At 40.8% G+C, this 14,803-nt stretch overlaps 1 protein-coding gene across 3 annotated transcripts in view; it reads right to left on the bottom strand.

Annotated features, from left to right (window-relative positions):
- Positions 1 to 14,803, bottom strand: part of LOC150085169 (tectonic-like complex member MKS1) — a 502,024-nt gene that overhangs the window by 125,952 nt on the left and 361,269 nt on the right. For all 3 annotated transcript variants that reach the window (XR_016546919.1, XM_090373059.1, XM_090373060.1), the window contains one exon: positions 690 to 732. Coding sequence is in view for 2 of the 3 variants with exons in the window: in XM_090373059.1 (XP_090229185.1) it covers positions 690 to 732 (43 nt within the window). In the remaining variant the exon portion in view is untranslated. The remainder of the gene's footprint in view (positions 1 to 689; positions 733 to 14,803) is intronic.

The raw sequence follows: 14,803 nt of genomic DNA, 5'->3' as shown, positions 1-14,803 counted from the left end.
GATAAAGGGATGGTTGAGTGGGAGACAGCAGAGAGTGGTAATAAATGGACACTGCTCGACGTGGACTAATGTTATTAGCAGAGTCCCCCAGGGTTCGGTGCTGGGCTCATTGTAGTTTTGTATATTTATCAATGAAGATATATATATCAGGCTTTATGTCCAAGTTTGCAGATGATACAATGGTTGTCAGGGTTGTTAATGACAGTAAAGGCAGTATGCTACTGCAACAGGATCTAGAAAAGTTAGGCAGATGGGCTGAGGAGTGGCAACTGAAATTTAACATTGACAAATGCAAAGTACTCCATATGGGTAGCAGTAACCCTAGAGAAATGTACCAACTGTGTGGTACTGCACTCAGGGAGGTGGAGAATGAAAACGACCCTGGGGATAATTGTGCAGTCAGATATGAAGTTCTCTGAGCAGTGCATATGGGCTACCAGAGCTGGTCAGGCTCCTTGAGTACTGTATACAGGGCTGGAGGCCTCATTTTAAGAAGGATGTAGAGTTTCTAGAACGAGTACAGAGAAGGGCAACAAGATTGGTGAGCTAATGCTAATATTATTCAATGTCAAAAGCCCTCCAATAAACCACTTGATAAAATTCATTTATACTTGTGAATTTTATATATAATGTAATATTTGAATTTTGAAAAAAATCAACATTCATAAGAGAATTAAATGACTACTCACCAATTTCTCCATACAAATGAATTTGAAAAGTATCTACAGGAGGCTGAAATGGCAATTTCAATATAATGTGAATTTTCATTTGTGGTTGTGTACATGCTCTAATTTTATGTAATACACTTGAGTTAATTAATTTTATGTAATACACTTGAGTATGTATATATTCTGGATATGAACAAAGAAACATTCACTGTGAAGTTTATTGTTTGGTGGTTGCCATACACAGTGGGGTACAAAATAAGTGCCAATAGACAACACAAAAATACTGGACGAGTAAATAATTAGATCAATGCATGTAGTAGACAGAGCAAAGTATAATATAATAAGTAAAATGATAGGGTTGGGGGGAGGGGGGAGAGAGAGAGAGAGAGAGTCATACATTATGACTTTCAACAGTGGATTTGTAGTTGTTTGAAGAAAACAAAGAGGAGCAAGGGACCAACCTTGTGCCTCAGCTGATGACCTGAACTATAGCAGCACTGTGAACTGCAAGCTTTATTAGTCTCTCTATAGTTCAGTCTATGATCTGGATGTAATTGTGAGTTAAAGGCCTTTACTCTGGGAGCTTTCAGTTCTCCGGTTAGTTAGAGCTGCTTGTTGGTCTATGTGGGGAAGTGGGCTTGCTCCCACCATTTTACTGTATTAACTTTCTAGTGCTTATTTACTATCTACATGCAATGTAATTATTTACTACTTTCTGTATGTTTGCTGGATTGTCTATTAATTCCTATTCTGTACTCCACCAGAATAGCATCCAGTGCACAATAAACATAACTTCAGACAATGGGTTCATAATTCATATCCAATATGGTATGTGTTAGAATACCCTAACTCCATACAGTACATACAAATATACAAGTATTAAGCAACTTGAAATAATAACATTATTTCAAAGAGAATACATTTTTATTAATAAAGCCTGAAATATAAAATAAAAAAATCACTCATCGGGGTTGGATCCAACCTTCTCTGACAACATTATTCTGTTATACTTATATTGTGGTAGATCCTTTCTCATTGTTTCATCATTAAGAACTCCAAGTTATAGGAGTGGGAGGAATCCACTCAAAACAACACTTTAGTTTTGATAACCAGTCGATTGAATCCATCCAATGATTTTTTTTGTTTTTTTTAATTCTTATTGGTTTCATAATCACCTAATTTTCCACAAAAACCATTATTTTGATTATTGCTCATAATCAATTATTTTGATTATCTTCAATATCACTTTCACTAGGCATTGAATATTATCAATCATAAAAAGTGTTTGCCAAGTTATGTATATGAGGTTGGTCCTTGGGGTTGTCACAGACATTCTCTCAGATATGCCAGACAAGCTGTACTTGCTACCTGGGAGTCTAAAACGCTGATGGAACTGATATTTGGGTGACACTCAAGTCAAGTGGACCCAATTTCAGCGAAGTCCGGACGGCCTGTGACAGCCAGATCCTCTGCTTGCACTTTCACGATGGTGGGACTGTTAGTAATCCTGGGTATAACCACCATGCACAAGTACATGGTGAGTGACCACCCAGGTGTGAACCAACGTAAGCAGGGGTCAAGGTGTGGTGCCCACACAACATGGAGGAATGCCGTCCCTCTATGTTACCAGGCATTACTAGGTGGTAGATGACTCTCATCAACCGGCGCAATAACACCACTTTGCTTATTGGAGGCTTTAAATGGTGGAACCCATGTTTAGGCTCCAGAGCTAAGTTCCGGTCAACCCTTCCGTATCTCTTCCATCATGCAGTATGATTGATAACTTTTGAGGTTATGATGAAAATTGTGGCGAGATCCAATATTTCTTACAATTTGAGGGTACAGCTCTAAAACGGTGTTTGCAGGCCGGCTGCTAGTTAGTACACCGGACCGAACCTATTGGTAACTCTCTAGGAGGCTTCCGGATCAGCTAGTGTATAATCTTGCTACCTTTACTCTGCCAGATAGTGACTGGAGGGAGTCCGAGTAGTGTGTATGCGGGGAGCATTGTCGAGGCCACGTTATGTCAAGGATCTGGGTATATTCTTACCATGTGTATGCCATATCCAAAAATTTCATTACTTCATACAGCATGTCCCACCCACTTTTTCTTACTATTGAATACACCATGAATTGTCAAACTAATAGAGCAAGCTTATCTGAGAAAAGATCTAAACCTTCCAAGCACTTCCTAATTCATTTCACAAATATACGTGGTCTCAATTCTAATCTCAACAATGTCCATTTCCACTTGCAGTCTGCCAAATCCCATGTACTTTTTCTGACAGAATCTCAGTTATCGGTTGATTCAACTACTGCTCATCTCAGATGCCCAAATTATTTGCTGTATGATTCCTTTCGCCTCAAAAGTGGTACTTGTGCATATGTTCGTTCTGATATTCCTTGTCACAGACTTGGCAATTTGGAATCTCCTCTCTTTGATCTTCTCTGGCTTAAAATCTCTCTACCTCACTGAGTCAAATTCATCTGTTGTCTCTACCGTTCTCCCAATTCCACTAATCACTTGGAGCTCTTTGACTTCCTCTCTTTGCAACTTGACTTTCTCCAGTCCAACTTTCCTAATGGTGAGGTAATTTTCCTATGTGATTTTAATGTTCACAACTCCAGCTGGCTTCCATTTTCTAGTCACACCGACCCAGCTGGTCGAGATGCTGAGGCATTTGCAATTACTAATGACCTTGCACAGATTGTTCATTTACCTACAAGAATACCGGACAATAATAATCATACAGCCAATACGCTTGATCTTTTTCTCACAAACAACCCTTCTAAGAACAGGGTCAAAGTGAGAGGTCCTTTAGGCACTTCAGATCACAACTTGGTGATTGTTTCTTCTACAATGAAACCTTTATCTCATGGCTATTCCCAACCTCGTGTTGTTTGGCATTACAAGAATGCAAAATGGGATGACCTGTGAGACTTCTTTCCTTCTTTTCCTTGGTCGGATTACTGTTTCAGAACTTCTGATGTCAACGTTTGCTCAGATCGTGTCAGTGAAATTATTCTTGCAGGAATGGAATCCTTTATCCCACACTCCACTTTAAAATCTCGTCCTTTACCTAAACCTTGGTTCTCCAACAAATGTGCTAAGGCTGTCCAAGAGAAGAATGTTGCATATCGTAACTGGCTTGTTTCTAATTCTTCAGTTTCATTTTCTGCCTACACCAAAGCTCGCAACAACTGTAAAGCAGTTATTAATCAGTCCAAACTAGAGGTTGAACAGGGTAAGAAAAGAAAACTTGCTTCTTGCCCTAATGGTAGCCGAGCATTCTGGTCTCTTGCCAAAGCTATTAGCCGCAACTTTTGTGCATCTCTGCTCCCACCTCTGTCCAAAACAGATGGTTCTGTTGTCAATTCAGCCAAGGATAAAGCTGACCTGCTAGCATCCCATTTTTCTTCCAACTCATGTATTAATGATCTTGGTAAAACACCTCCCACCATTCCCAATACGCTCCATTCAATGCCTCCTGTGGTCTTCCGTCAAAAGGATGTCAGAAAGATTTTGACAAATCTTGATGCTAAGAAAGCTCCAGGTCCCGATGATTTCTCCACTTGTTCTCAAAACCTGTGCTCCTGAACTTACTCCTATTCTTTGCCGCTTTTTTCACTTTCTTATTCCAAAGGTGTTTTTCCTTCTGCTTAGAAATTTGCTCACATCCAGCCAGTTCCTAAAAAGGGTGACAAATCCCTCCCATCCAATTATTGTCCCATTGCAATTACTTCTACTCTTTCTAAAGTAATGGAGAAATCAATTAACCGGCAACTCTTAAACTGCCTAGAAACCTTCTGTCTGATCAACGATCACCAGTATGGATTCCGTCAGTGTCGATCCACTGGTGATATTCTGGCTTATGTTACACATTTATGGACTAATTCAATGGAAAGGTTTCGTTAAACACAAGTAGTTGCTCTTGACATCTCAAAGGCTTTTGATCTTGTTTGGCATTAAGGTCTTCTAAACAAGCTTCCATCTTATGGTTTGCCAACTGTTTTTAGTAATTGGTTATCTAGTTTTCTCTCTGAACGCTCACTGAGGGTGATGGTAGATGGCTCTCTGTCTTCTGACTTCTCCACTAATGCCGGTGTCCCCCCAAGGTTCAGTTCTTTCACCCACTCTTTTCCTCTTGTATATTAATGACCTTCTTCCATTGACTGGAAAACCTATCTATAGTTTTGCCAATGATAGCACATTGCATACCACTTTTCATTTTGAGAAACCTTGTCCTGCTAAATCAGCTTCAACTTCTTGAAAATCTGCTACCAATTCCTTAAATGCTGATCTTCAGGTAATTCTCCAGTGGGGCAAAGACAACTTAGTTGATTTCAACCCTTCTAAAACTCAGTCTTGTCTTATATCTCGCAAAAAGGATTCTTCTGCTCCTATGCTTATCTTTAGTGACACTCCGATTTCTAGGCAAAATGATATATCTCTTTTGGGGATTACCCTGACTTCTAATCTCTCTTGGCACAAACACATTACAAATATTTCTTCCTCTGCATCTAAAAAATTTGGTTTTCTCTTTCGCTCTCGGCGTTACTTTTCTTCCAAACAGCTGCTCGTTCTCTATAAATCGCAAATTCGCCCTGCCATGGAATACTGTTCCCACATCTGGGGTGGTGGCCCTAAAACCTCTCTCAAACTTCTTGATTCCATTCAGAAGAGGGCAGTTAGGTTAATTAATGATTCATCTCTAACAGTCTCTCTCCACTTGCTGTCTCATAGACGTACTGTTTATGCTGCATGCCTCTTCTACAGATACTTCCATGGGCACTGTTCTTCTGATTTGGCTTCTATAATTCCCACTCTCTCTAACAAAACAGTCCGAACACGTGCCGCCACCAGGCAACATCCATTTACAGTCCAACTTCAAACTCACAGATCCAACTTTTCATCTTCCTCATTTATTCATTCAACTGCCATTTTCAGGAACAACCTTCCTTCATACATATTTCCTGAAAATTACAGTCTACAGAAGTTCAAGTCCAATGTCAACAAATATCTTCTTTTTTCTTCTCAATCTCCAACCCAAGCACGGTAGTATAGGTTCTATCGTGTTTGGGGTTTACATAAAAAAAAAATATATATATATATAAAAATCAGATTTTCAATGAGGTTCACATCTATCAATTTACTTATATCCCAACCCCCCATCTAATCCAGGCTTGTATATTTTGCCAACAGCATACACCTTATCCCATCCCGCAGTGTTTTATAGTCTGGAAAACTTGTATCCACTGATTGGTTACCTCGGTGTGTGTGTATTTTTTTTTTATTTTATATATAACTTACTTTAAATTCATCAAAACTAATTATTCTTCTCATTACATATTCTATCTGATTCCCCTGTTCCACCAACCATAAATCACATGTTTGTTTTTAATAGTATTTTTCTTTTTTTGGCTGAAGACCAAAAAAGAAAAATACTATTAAAAACAAAACAATTTCTTGCAATTTCATTGGTTGACACTTGATAATGAGGTTGTGTGCTATATGTTTATATAATGGTTTTTTTTTTTTTTTTTTTGAATACACTAATTTTTCTTGTTCCTTATCACCGTTATACAACCTAGATTTACTGTTTTTTATATATTCATTATGGCATGGGATTTTTTTGCTTTGCAGTAGCCCTTGCCCATAAAATTTTCTCTCACCACCTTTCTTCATTCTTCACAAAACACAGCTTAGTTATTCTTCTACTCCTTATTTCTATACTCTCTTCGTTATATACGCATATGCGTATATAAAGAAGAGTGTTTTTATTCTCATGGAAGACTATTGTACAAATTGGAGCAGAATGGTATTAAGGGTAAGTTGCTACAATGGATAAAAGGATGTTTAAGTGGGAGAAGACAGAGGGTGGTAATCAATGGGTGTTGCTCTTCGCGGACTAATGTTATTAGTGGAGTCCCACAGGGTTCGGTGTTGGGTCCACTGTTGTTTTGTATATTTATCAATGATATTGATAAACTTTTAAGGGCACAAAAGGTGATATAGTTGTACACGTTGGCACTAATAATATTAAGAGTAGGAGACTGGCAGAATTACTTAACAAGTACAGGTCACTGTTGAACAAAAGCCGAGAATTAGGGTTGAATTTGAAAGTGTCCGCAATTCTGCCCAGACACGATAGGAGGGGAGTATATGATGAGAGCCTTGTCGATCAATTCGGCCCTGGAAAGATTGTGCAAGACTCAAGGGGTAGAATTTTTTTCAGCCTGGACTGTACTTGTTAACAGGAGAGATTGCTTCTACAGGGATGGGATACACTTAAATAGAAAGGGTGCAAGAATATTTGCTGATGCTATTGAGGCAGTGTTACGTGGGTCGGAAAACTGCTAGCTTGGGGGGAGACAAAGACCAATAGATTGGCTACTGTCAATCTATTGGTCTTTGTCTCCCCCCAAGCTAGCAGTTTTGAAAGAGGTGAAACAGATTCTTGCACTGCTTCTATTAGAATGAGCAGAAGACTGGAAAACAGGATGCATGGTATTTCAGAGACTGCTGGGAGCCATTGCGGTACAAGTAAACACATGGGTTGTGTTAGGGTAGCTAAGAATAGAAACAGGTGCAGGTATACTTGCGTGTACACCAATGCTAGGAGTTTAGTAAATAAATTTGATGAATTTGAGGTATTGCTCAAAACATCAAAGGCAGATATTGTTGGGATATCAGAGACGTGGTGTCACACAGATATAAGGGATGCAGAACTGCAATTTGGGGAGTACAACGTCTACAGAAAGGATAGGAAGTGGGGAGGGGTTATGCTATTAGTTAAGAAACACATAAAAAGTAAGCAAGTGAAGCCAGTCGACATCGCCGGACAGTGCAGTGTTGAGTCAGTTTGGTGTGACATAAGCATTGGGAGATCAAAATTGAGAGTAGGAGTGTGCTATAGGCCTAATGACTCTGATGAGTATAATAAAAAAATGTACAGGGAAATAGAGTGGGCCAGTAAATCAGAGTCTTATAATGGGAGATTTTAATTTCCCAGATATTGACTGGAATTTGGGGGCTGGTTACTCACACACTAGCAGGGCTTTTGTGGATTTATTGGATGATTGTTTTCTACATCAGCATGTTCGGGAGGCAACTAGAGGGAGTAATACTCTTGATTTGATTATCAGCAGTGATTCTTCATGCATTAAGAATCTGCAGATAAACGAACCACTAGGTGGCAGTGATCACAGTGTGCTGAAGTGGGATTTACTCAAAGAGGTAACTACCATTAGGGGTAAAGGGAAGGGTTATTGCTTCCGTAAAGGCGACTACGATGGACTGAGACAGTATTTAAATTCTATACAGTGGGACCAACTGATGATGTTACCAACAACAAATTCAAAATGGGAAGCATTCAAAGAACTTATCTTGGAAGCTACTAGGCTTTACATACCAACTAAGAAATATTGTTCAAGGTTTAGGCCAAAATGGATGTCAGATGAACTAATGAGGCATATGGCACAGAAGAAAAATGCATGGGATACTTACAAATTAACACATGACACAAAAGCCTATGATAGATACAAGTTGATATGCAACCAAGTTACAAAGGAGGTTAGGCAGGCAAAGGCAGATTACGAGAAATCCTTGGCAAGGGATGCAAAGAAAAACAGCAAAGAGTTCTTTACTTATGTTAACTCTAGAAGGAAGGGGATGAATCAGATTGGTCCACTTGATATTGATGGGTCAACTGTTGATGATCCTGCTCAGGTAGCTAACAAACTAAATGAATATTTTGCATCGACATTCACACATGAGGAGTTATTCAGGGAGGGGAATGCCAGAGGTGTATTCAACTCTAGCAGTAAGCTACAGAATCTTGAAATAACTGGGAGTAAAGTGGAGGAGAAACTGTTGAAGATAAACACAAGAAAGGCACCCGGGGTGGATGGGATCTATCCAGTTATATTAAAGGAAGCAGCAAAGGAAGTAAGCAAACCCTTAGCCATAATTATGAGAGCTTCCTTGGACTCAGGGGAGGTACCCATAGATTGGAAATGTGCAAATGTGACTCCAATTCACAAAGGAGGATCAAAGGCTGACACAAGTAATTATAGACCTGTGAGCTTAACTTCTGTTCCAGTAAAATTAATGGGGGCACTGGTTAAAGAAGCACTGCAGGATCATTTAGACAAGACTTCAGTTATAGCTCAGACACAGCATGTTTTTGTTAAGGGGAAGTCTTACCTGACCAACTTGATTGGATACTATGATGCAGTCACAAAAGAACTGGATGCAGGGAATAACTTTGATATTATATACTTGGATCTTAGAAAGGCTTTTGATACTGTTGCACATGGAAGACTGCTACACAAATTGGAGCAGTGTGACATTGGAGGCAAATTGCTGCTATGGATAAAGGGGTGGTTGAGGGGGAGAAGACAGAGAGTGGTAATCAATGGACACTGCTCATCGTGGACTAATGTTATTAGTGGAGTCTCTCAGGGCTCAGTGTTGTGTCCATTATTGTTTTCTGTATTTATAAATGATATTGATGATGGTATATCAAGCTTAATGTCCAAGTTTGCAGATGATACAAAGGTTGGCAGGGTTGTCAAGGACTATACTGACACTATGCTGCTGCAACAGGATCTGGAAAGGTTGAGCAGATGGGCTGAGAGGTGGCAAATGAAGTTTAACATTGACAAATGTAAAGTACTACACATGGGAAACAGCAACCCCAGAGCAACGTATCAACTCTGTGATACTACACTGACAGTGGTAGAGAATGAAAGGGACTTGGGGGTGGTTGTGCAGGCAGATATGAAGTTCTCTGAGCAGTGCAGACGGGCTGCAAGAGTAGCTCATGGAGTATTGTCAATGATATACAGGAATTTTTCCAGCAGGGATAAGGAGGTGATTATTCCATTGTATAAGGCAATGGTCAGGCCACAACTAGAGTACTGTATACAGGTCTGGAGGCCTCATTTCCAGAAGGATGTAGAGCTGCTGGAACGAGTACAGAGAAGGGCAACAAGATTAGTGAATGGAACAAATGGGTGCTCTTACGAAGAAAGGCTTAAGTTTTGCAAATTACAGTGGCTGGAGACTAGGCACCAGCGAGGTGATCTGATAGAGGTGTATAAAGCCTTGAATGGTTTAAGCATGCTCAATGATGATGGGATTCTTCCTCTAGCTCAGGAAAATCACCTGAGAGGGCATAAATTCAAATTGAGGAAAGACAGATGTAGGATAGACGTGAGGAAATTTGCCTTTAGCCAGCGGGTGGTTGGTTGGTGAAACAGACTTCCATCCCTTGTGGTGGAGGTCGATAGCCTATATAAGTTTAAGGCTCAGCTGGACAGGTATTTGGAACGAACAGAGGGGTGTAGTGGAAGTGGTTTTTTTTTTTTTTTTTTTTTTTTTTTTGGCTGATGCTGCATAAGCTTGCTTTTTTGCATCAAATGCCTCTACTAATGGTAATGCTAATGCTAATATTGATGAAGGTATATCAGGCGTAATGTCGAAGTTTGCAGATGATACAAAGGTTGGCAGAGTTGTTAAAGACAGTAATGGCAGTATGCTACTGCAACAGGATCTAGATAATTTGGGCAGATGGGCTAAGAAGTAGCAACTGAAGTTTAACCTTGACAAATGCAAAGTATTGCATATGGGTAGAAGTAACCCCAGAGAAACGTACCAACTGTGTGGTACTACACTTGGAGTAATTGTGCAGTCAGATATGAAGTTTTCTAAGCAATGTAGACAGGCTGCCAGGCAGGTCATGGAGTTTTGTCCATGATATATAGGAATTTTGCTAGCAGGGAGAAGGAGGTGATTGTCCCTCTGTATAAGGCAATGGTCAGGCAACGCCTCGAGTACTGTGTACAGGTCTGGAGGCTTCATTTTAGGAAGGATGTAGATTTACTTGAGCGTGTACAGAGAAGGGCAACAAGATTGGTGAGGGGAATAAAGAGAGGCTTAAGTTCTGCAAATTGCAGTGGCTGGAGACTAGGCACCTGCGCGGTGATCTGATTGAAGTGTATAAGGCCTTGAATGGGTCGAGCACGCTGAATTCTAATGGGATCCTTCCACTTGTTCAGATTACGAACCTAAGGGGGCATAAATTCAAATTAAGGAAAGACATGTAGAATAGATGTGCGTAAATTTGCCTTTAGCCAGCGGGTGGTTAATTGCTGGAACAAGCTTCCATCTGTCGTTGTGGAAGTTGATAGACTGAATAAATTTAAGGAGGAACTGGACAGGCATTTGGAGGGAATGGTGTGTTTTTTTTTTTTTTTTTTTTGGCTGATGCTTCATAAGCTCATACACTTGCTTTCTTGCATCGCCACTACTACTACTGCTACTACTACTACACATATAGAGGTATGTATATACACACTCATAACTGGAGGTGTATTATATCTGCAAAGTGTGTGTGTGTGTGTGTGTGTGTGTGTGTGTGTGTGCGTGCGTGCGTGCGTGCGTGTGCGCGCGCGTGCATGTGCATGCATATGTGTGTGTGCGTGTGTTTTCTGATTTGCAAATTCTGGCTGAAAAACACCAAACCCTCTGCCTGACATCAGCTAACTACAGCCTTGAATGAAAAGAATTTAGAAATTTCTTCACTCATCAATGGGAATCAAAGCTAGACCTCTCCAAATAAGTTATAGATGATGATGTATCATGCTAGCTAGTAGATATTACAGTGATTCTGTGTATTGTCAAAAGGCTAACCAAATGAGGATCCCCTTATGTGCCACATATTTTACTACTTTTCCCAGGGATGAACTCTTCTTGATCATTTAACCCTGGAAAACACAGTGCTTTTCTACAATCCCACAAGCAGAGAAAACAACAATACTTGGCAAATCCACCTGCAACCAAAATAAATATGCAATAATCTTAAAATCACTCCATTACTATCAGCAATGATTCTTCTATCTCATTGCCTTCAATATCAGGGACATATTCTTATTTTCCTTCATTCCAACAGAATGGGCTATAGCTATTGAAGGCTTTTGTCTTACTATTATGCAATTAGTTTGCCTTTAAGTCTACTTCAGGTTAATCAAAGAACAGCCACTATATTTCTATCAAGCCATCTACACTACAGCCATTGTCCCAAAGCTCCAGGACTGATTTTATAAAAAATTATGGAAGGTCCTTACAAACTAATGCTGCCTTTCTCTTCTGCATCAATCCAATGCTTCCACTATCAGTTGAAGTCAGTGAAGCAACTAAGGAAGTCATTTTTAGGACTGTTGTTCATACAATCCATTAGAGCCACCTGAAGTTAAGATAGTGATTTGTCTTTGGCCAAAAACTGTTGAACAGAGAGTGCTGTATGTGACTGTGTTGAATGCATAGCAGAAGGGTGACCTGGCCTGAGATCAACCTCAATAGATCTCCTTCCATTACAAAAATGATGACACTACTTAAACAAACACAATAATGCTTCATCACATTGGCTTCTTTCAATGGATTATGTATTGTGTGGTACTTTTGCACAGTTTAAACAAAATGTAATGTTCATTTGTTGCTTATCCATCTCTGTACAACACCAAACTAATACTGACCAAAACAACTGCCATGAAAACATCAAGAGGGAAATATGCTGTGTGCCATGAAAGGAATGAATGTGGAAGAATTTGCATGGAAGCCGGACAGTGAATCCGCTTCATATATGTAAAATAAATAAAGAAATTACATGAATAATACAAACTAAGAAGAAGAAGAAAAAAAAAAAAAGGGAATCAGATCGGGAACTCTTGGAAAATTACTTTTATATTAGGCATACACTTTAATTGGTTATTTTTTTGTCTAAATATTTGATTCCTTAAGTTCTGCCTGTTGCTTTGATAATTAAAATCACACTTAATCGTTAAGTTCACTTAGGTGTGATTCTTTATAATCTGTGGAGTGTAACTTGGATTTCTGCTGCATTGGGAATGAGAAGTTCTTGCAATTTACTGGTGGTACAGGAGTAATAAAATCTTTCCCCTGCAGAACTAGCATTCATTGCAGATGCAATGTTTGGATATTCTATCAATAAACCTGATATTCCTTTACGGCCCATTGTTTCTTGTTGTCATACACCAGCACATGCTTCTTGATTAGACCGGGGTTCGAGTCCGTGACCACCAAATACGGAGGATGTGGAAAGGTCAGGGAATGACCATCGCACATCCCCGGAGCAATATGGCCTTAGTTGCTAATGCTCCTAAAAAACCAAATAACAGCTTTCTGCGAAAAAATTTTTATTTTGTTGCACAGAGCATTAAACTACAATACATAAATAAGCTTTCGGCTGGGTGGCAGCCTTCATCGGATTAAAATACTTGAATGGCATTTGGAATAGAGATGCACTGCCAGGATGGTGCGTGAGGCGCGTGGTTAATTGTTTGTTGATGTTTGTGGCTGTGACGTATGGTGGTGACGTGGCCAGCGTTTGTCTAGGGATAGAATTACTGACTCTGTGATAGGATTAACTTGACAACCACTGTTCCTGTTCAAAGAGGTATCCGAGCATTTTATATTTAACGATTCCAACCAGGTACGTCTTAGGTAATGGTGGGACCTGTCCACAACCACGACATCGCGGTGTGGGTCGATGTCGTGGTGGGTTGTCCAGACATGCTCGGCGATAGCAGAGTGTTCCACATCTGCCAAACGGATCGCCCTTTTATGTTCTGAGAGGCGTTTCTCGAGTCGACATCCAGTCTCTCCAAAGTAGCAGCTCGTGCAGTCACGGCAAGAGATGCGATAGACCAAACCGCTCTGTAGAAGGGTGGGGACAGGTGCTTTTATGTTGGAAATGAGAGAACGCAGTTTCTTGTCTGGGAGTTGGATGCACTTTATCCCATGTGATTTTAGGATTCTACCAATCTGTTGTGACAGGTTGGGGTAGTATGGGATGAATACCCTCGTGGATGACTCGTCACTGTTGGCATTGCTGTTGGTCGTCACGTTGTCGCATGCTTGTAGATCACACCTGTCAAGGACGTCGATAGGGTAGCCACACCTCGTAAGGTCTACTTTGACTCTGGTGACCTCTTTGTGTCTTTCATCTGCGGAGCTGGAGTGTGTCCAGGCGCGAGTTAGCAAGGTTCGGGCAGTGGAGAGGAGGTGGCCCCGTGCGTGTGCTGACCGGAAGTTGGTAAATTGGCCAGCACACATGGGCTTATGATAAACTGTCGTCTTCAAGCATGTGTCTTCGCGCCGGACAAGTGTATCTAGGTATGGTATAGAGTTGTTCGACTCCAGCTCAATCAAGAATTTTATGAAGGGCGATAGTGAGTTGAGGTGGGTTAGGAGTCGCTGACCTGAGTCTCTAGGGATGACTACGAACACATCGTCTACATAGCGACACCAAAAGGCGATGTGATCTGGTGCGTGTGTAAACGCACGTCCCTCTAACTCCTCCATCACGATGTTTGCTGTGACCGAGCTGACAGGGGAACCCATGGCTGTGCCATGTATCTGCTGGTAGATTGAGTCATTAAACATGATTGCACCCCCTGTTAAGCACAGTCTGAGGGCGGCGGAATTTTAATAGGTGTCAGTCTAGTTCTGTCGCTAAGGGTTCCATCATTGTCCAAGAGTTGTTTTGCACAAGAGATGGCAAGTTCCACTGGGATGGAGGTAAAGAGTGATATGACATCGAACGATGCCATGACTTGATCTTGTGAGATGGATATAGTGCGGATCCTTTCTATGAACTCAACACTGTTGGAGACGGTTTAGGTGGTCTTGCCAACTAGAGGAGAAAGAAGTCTCGGGACAAATTTAGACAGCTCGTAAGTTGGTGATCCACAGCAGGATACAATAGGTCTTAGTGGTGTGTCTTCTTTGTGCACCTTCGGCAGGCCGTAAAACCGTGGGATCTGACACCCGGAGGCACGGAGGTGATTACGGGTTGACTGTGTGATTTTCTCTTGTTTCAGCCAAGTGTTGATGAGGATATTCACCTCTGACTCCCATCGTTCCAAAGCCCTGTTGGGGTTGACGGTTAAGGGTTTGTAGACGGTAGTGTCTCGTAAGAGCAGTAAGGCTTTCGCCATGTAATCAGTGTGGTTCATTACAACCGTACGACGGCCTTTGTCCGCTGGTAGAATGACGATGGACGAATCCTGTTTCAGTGCCTTGAGGGTAGAAATCTGTATACGGCTGAGGT

This window comes from Mastigoproctus giganteus, chromosome 5, assembly GCF_048544385.1.
Source record: "Mastigoproctus giganteus isolate SK-2022 chromosome 5, ASM4854438v1, whole genome shotgun sequence".
NCBI classification, from domain to species: Eukaryota; Metazoa; Arthropoda; class Arachnida; order Uropygi; family Thelyphonidae; genus Mastigoproctus; species Mastigoproctus giganteus.
This window is presented reverse-complemented; position numbering and strand designations above follow the sequence as displayed.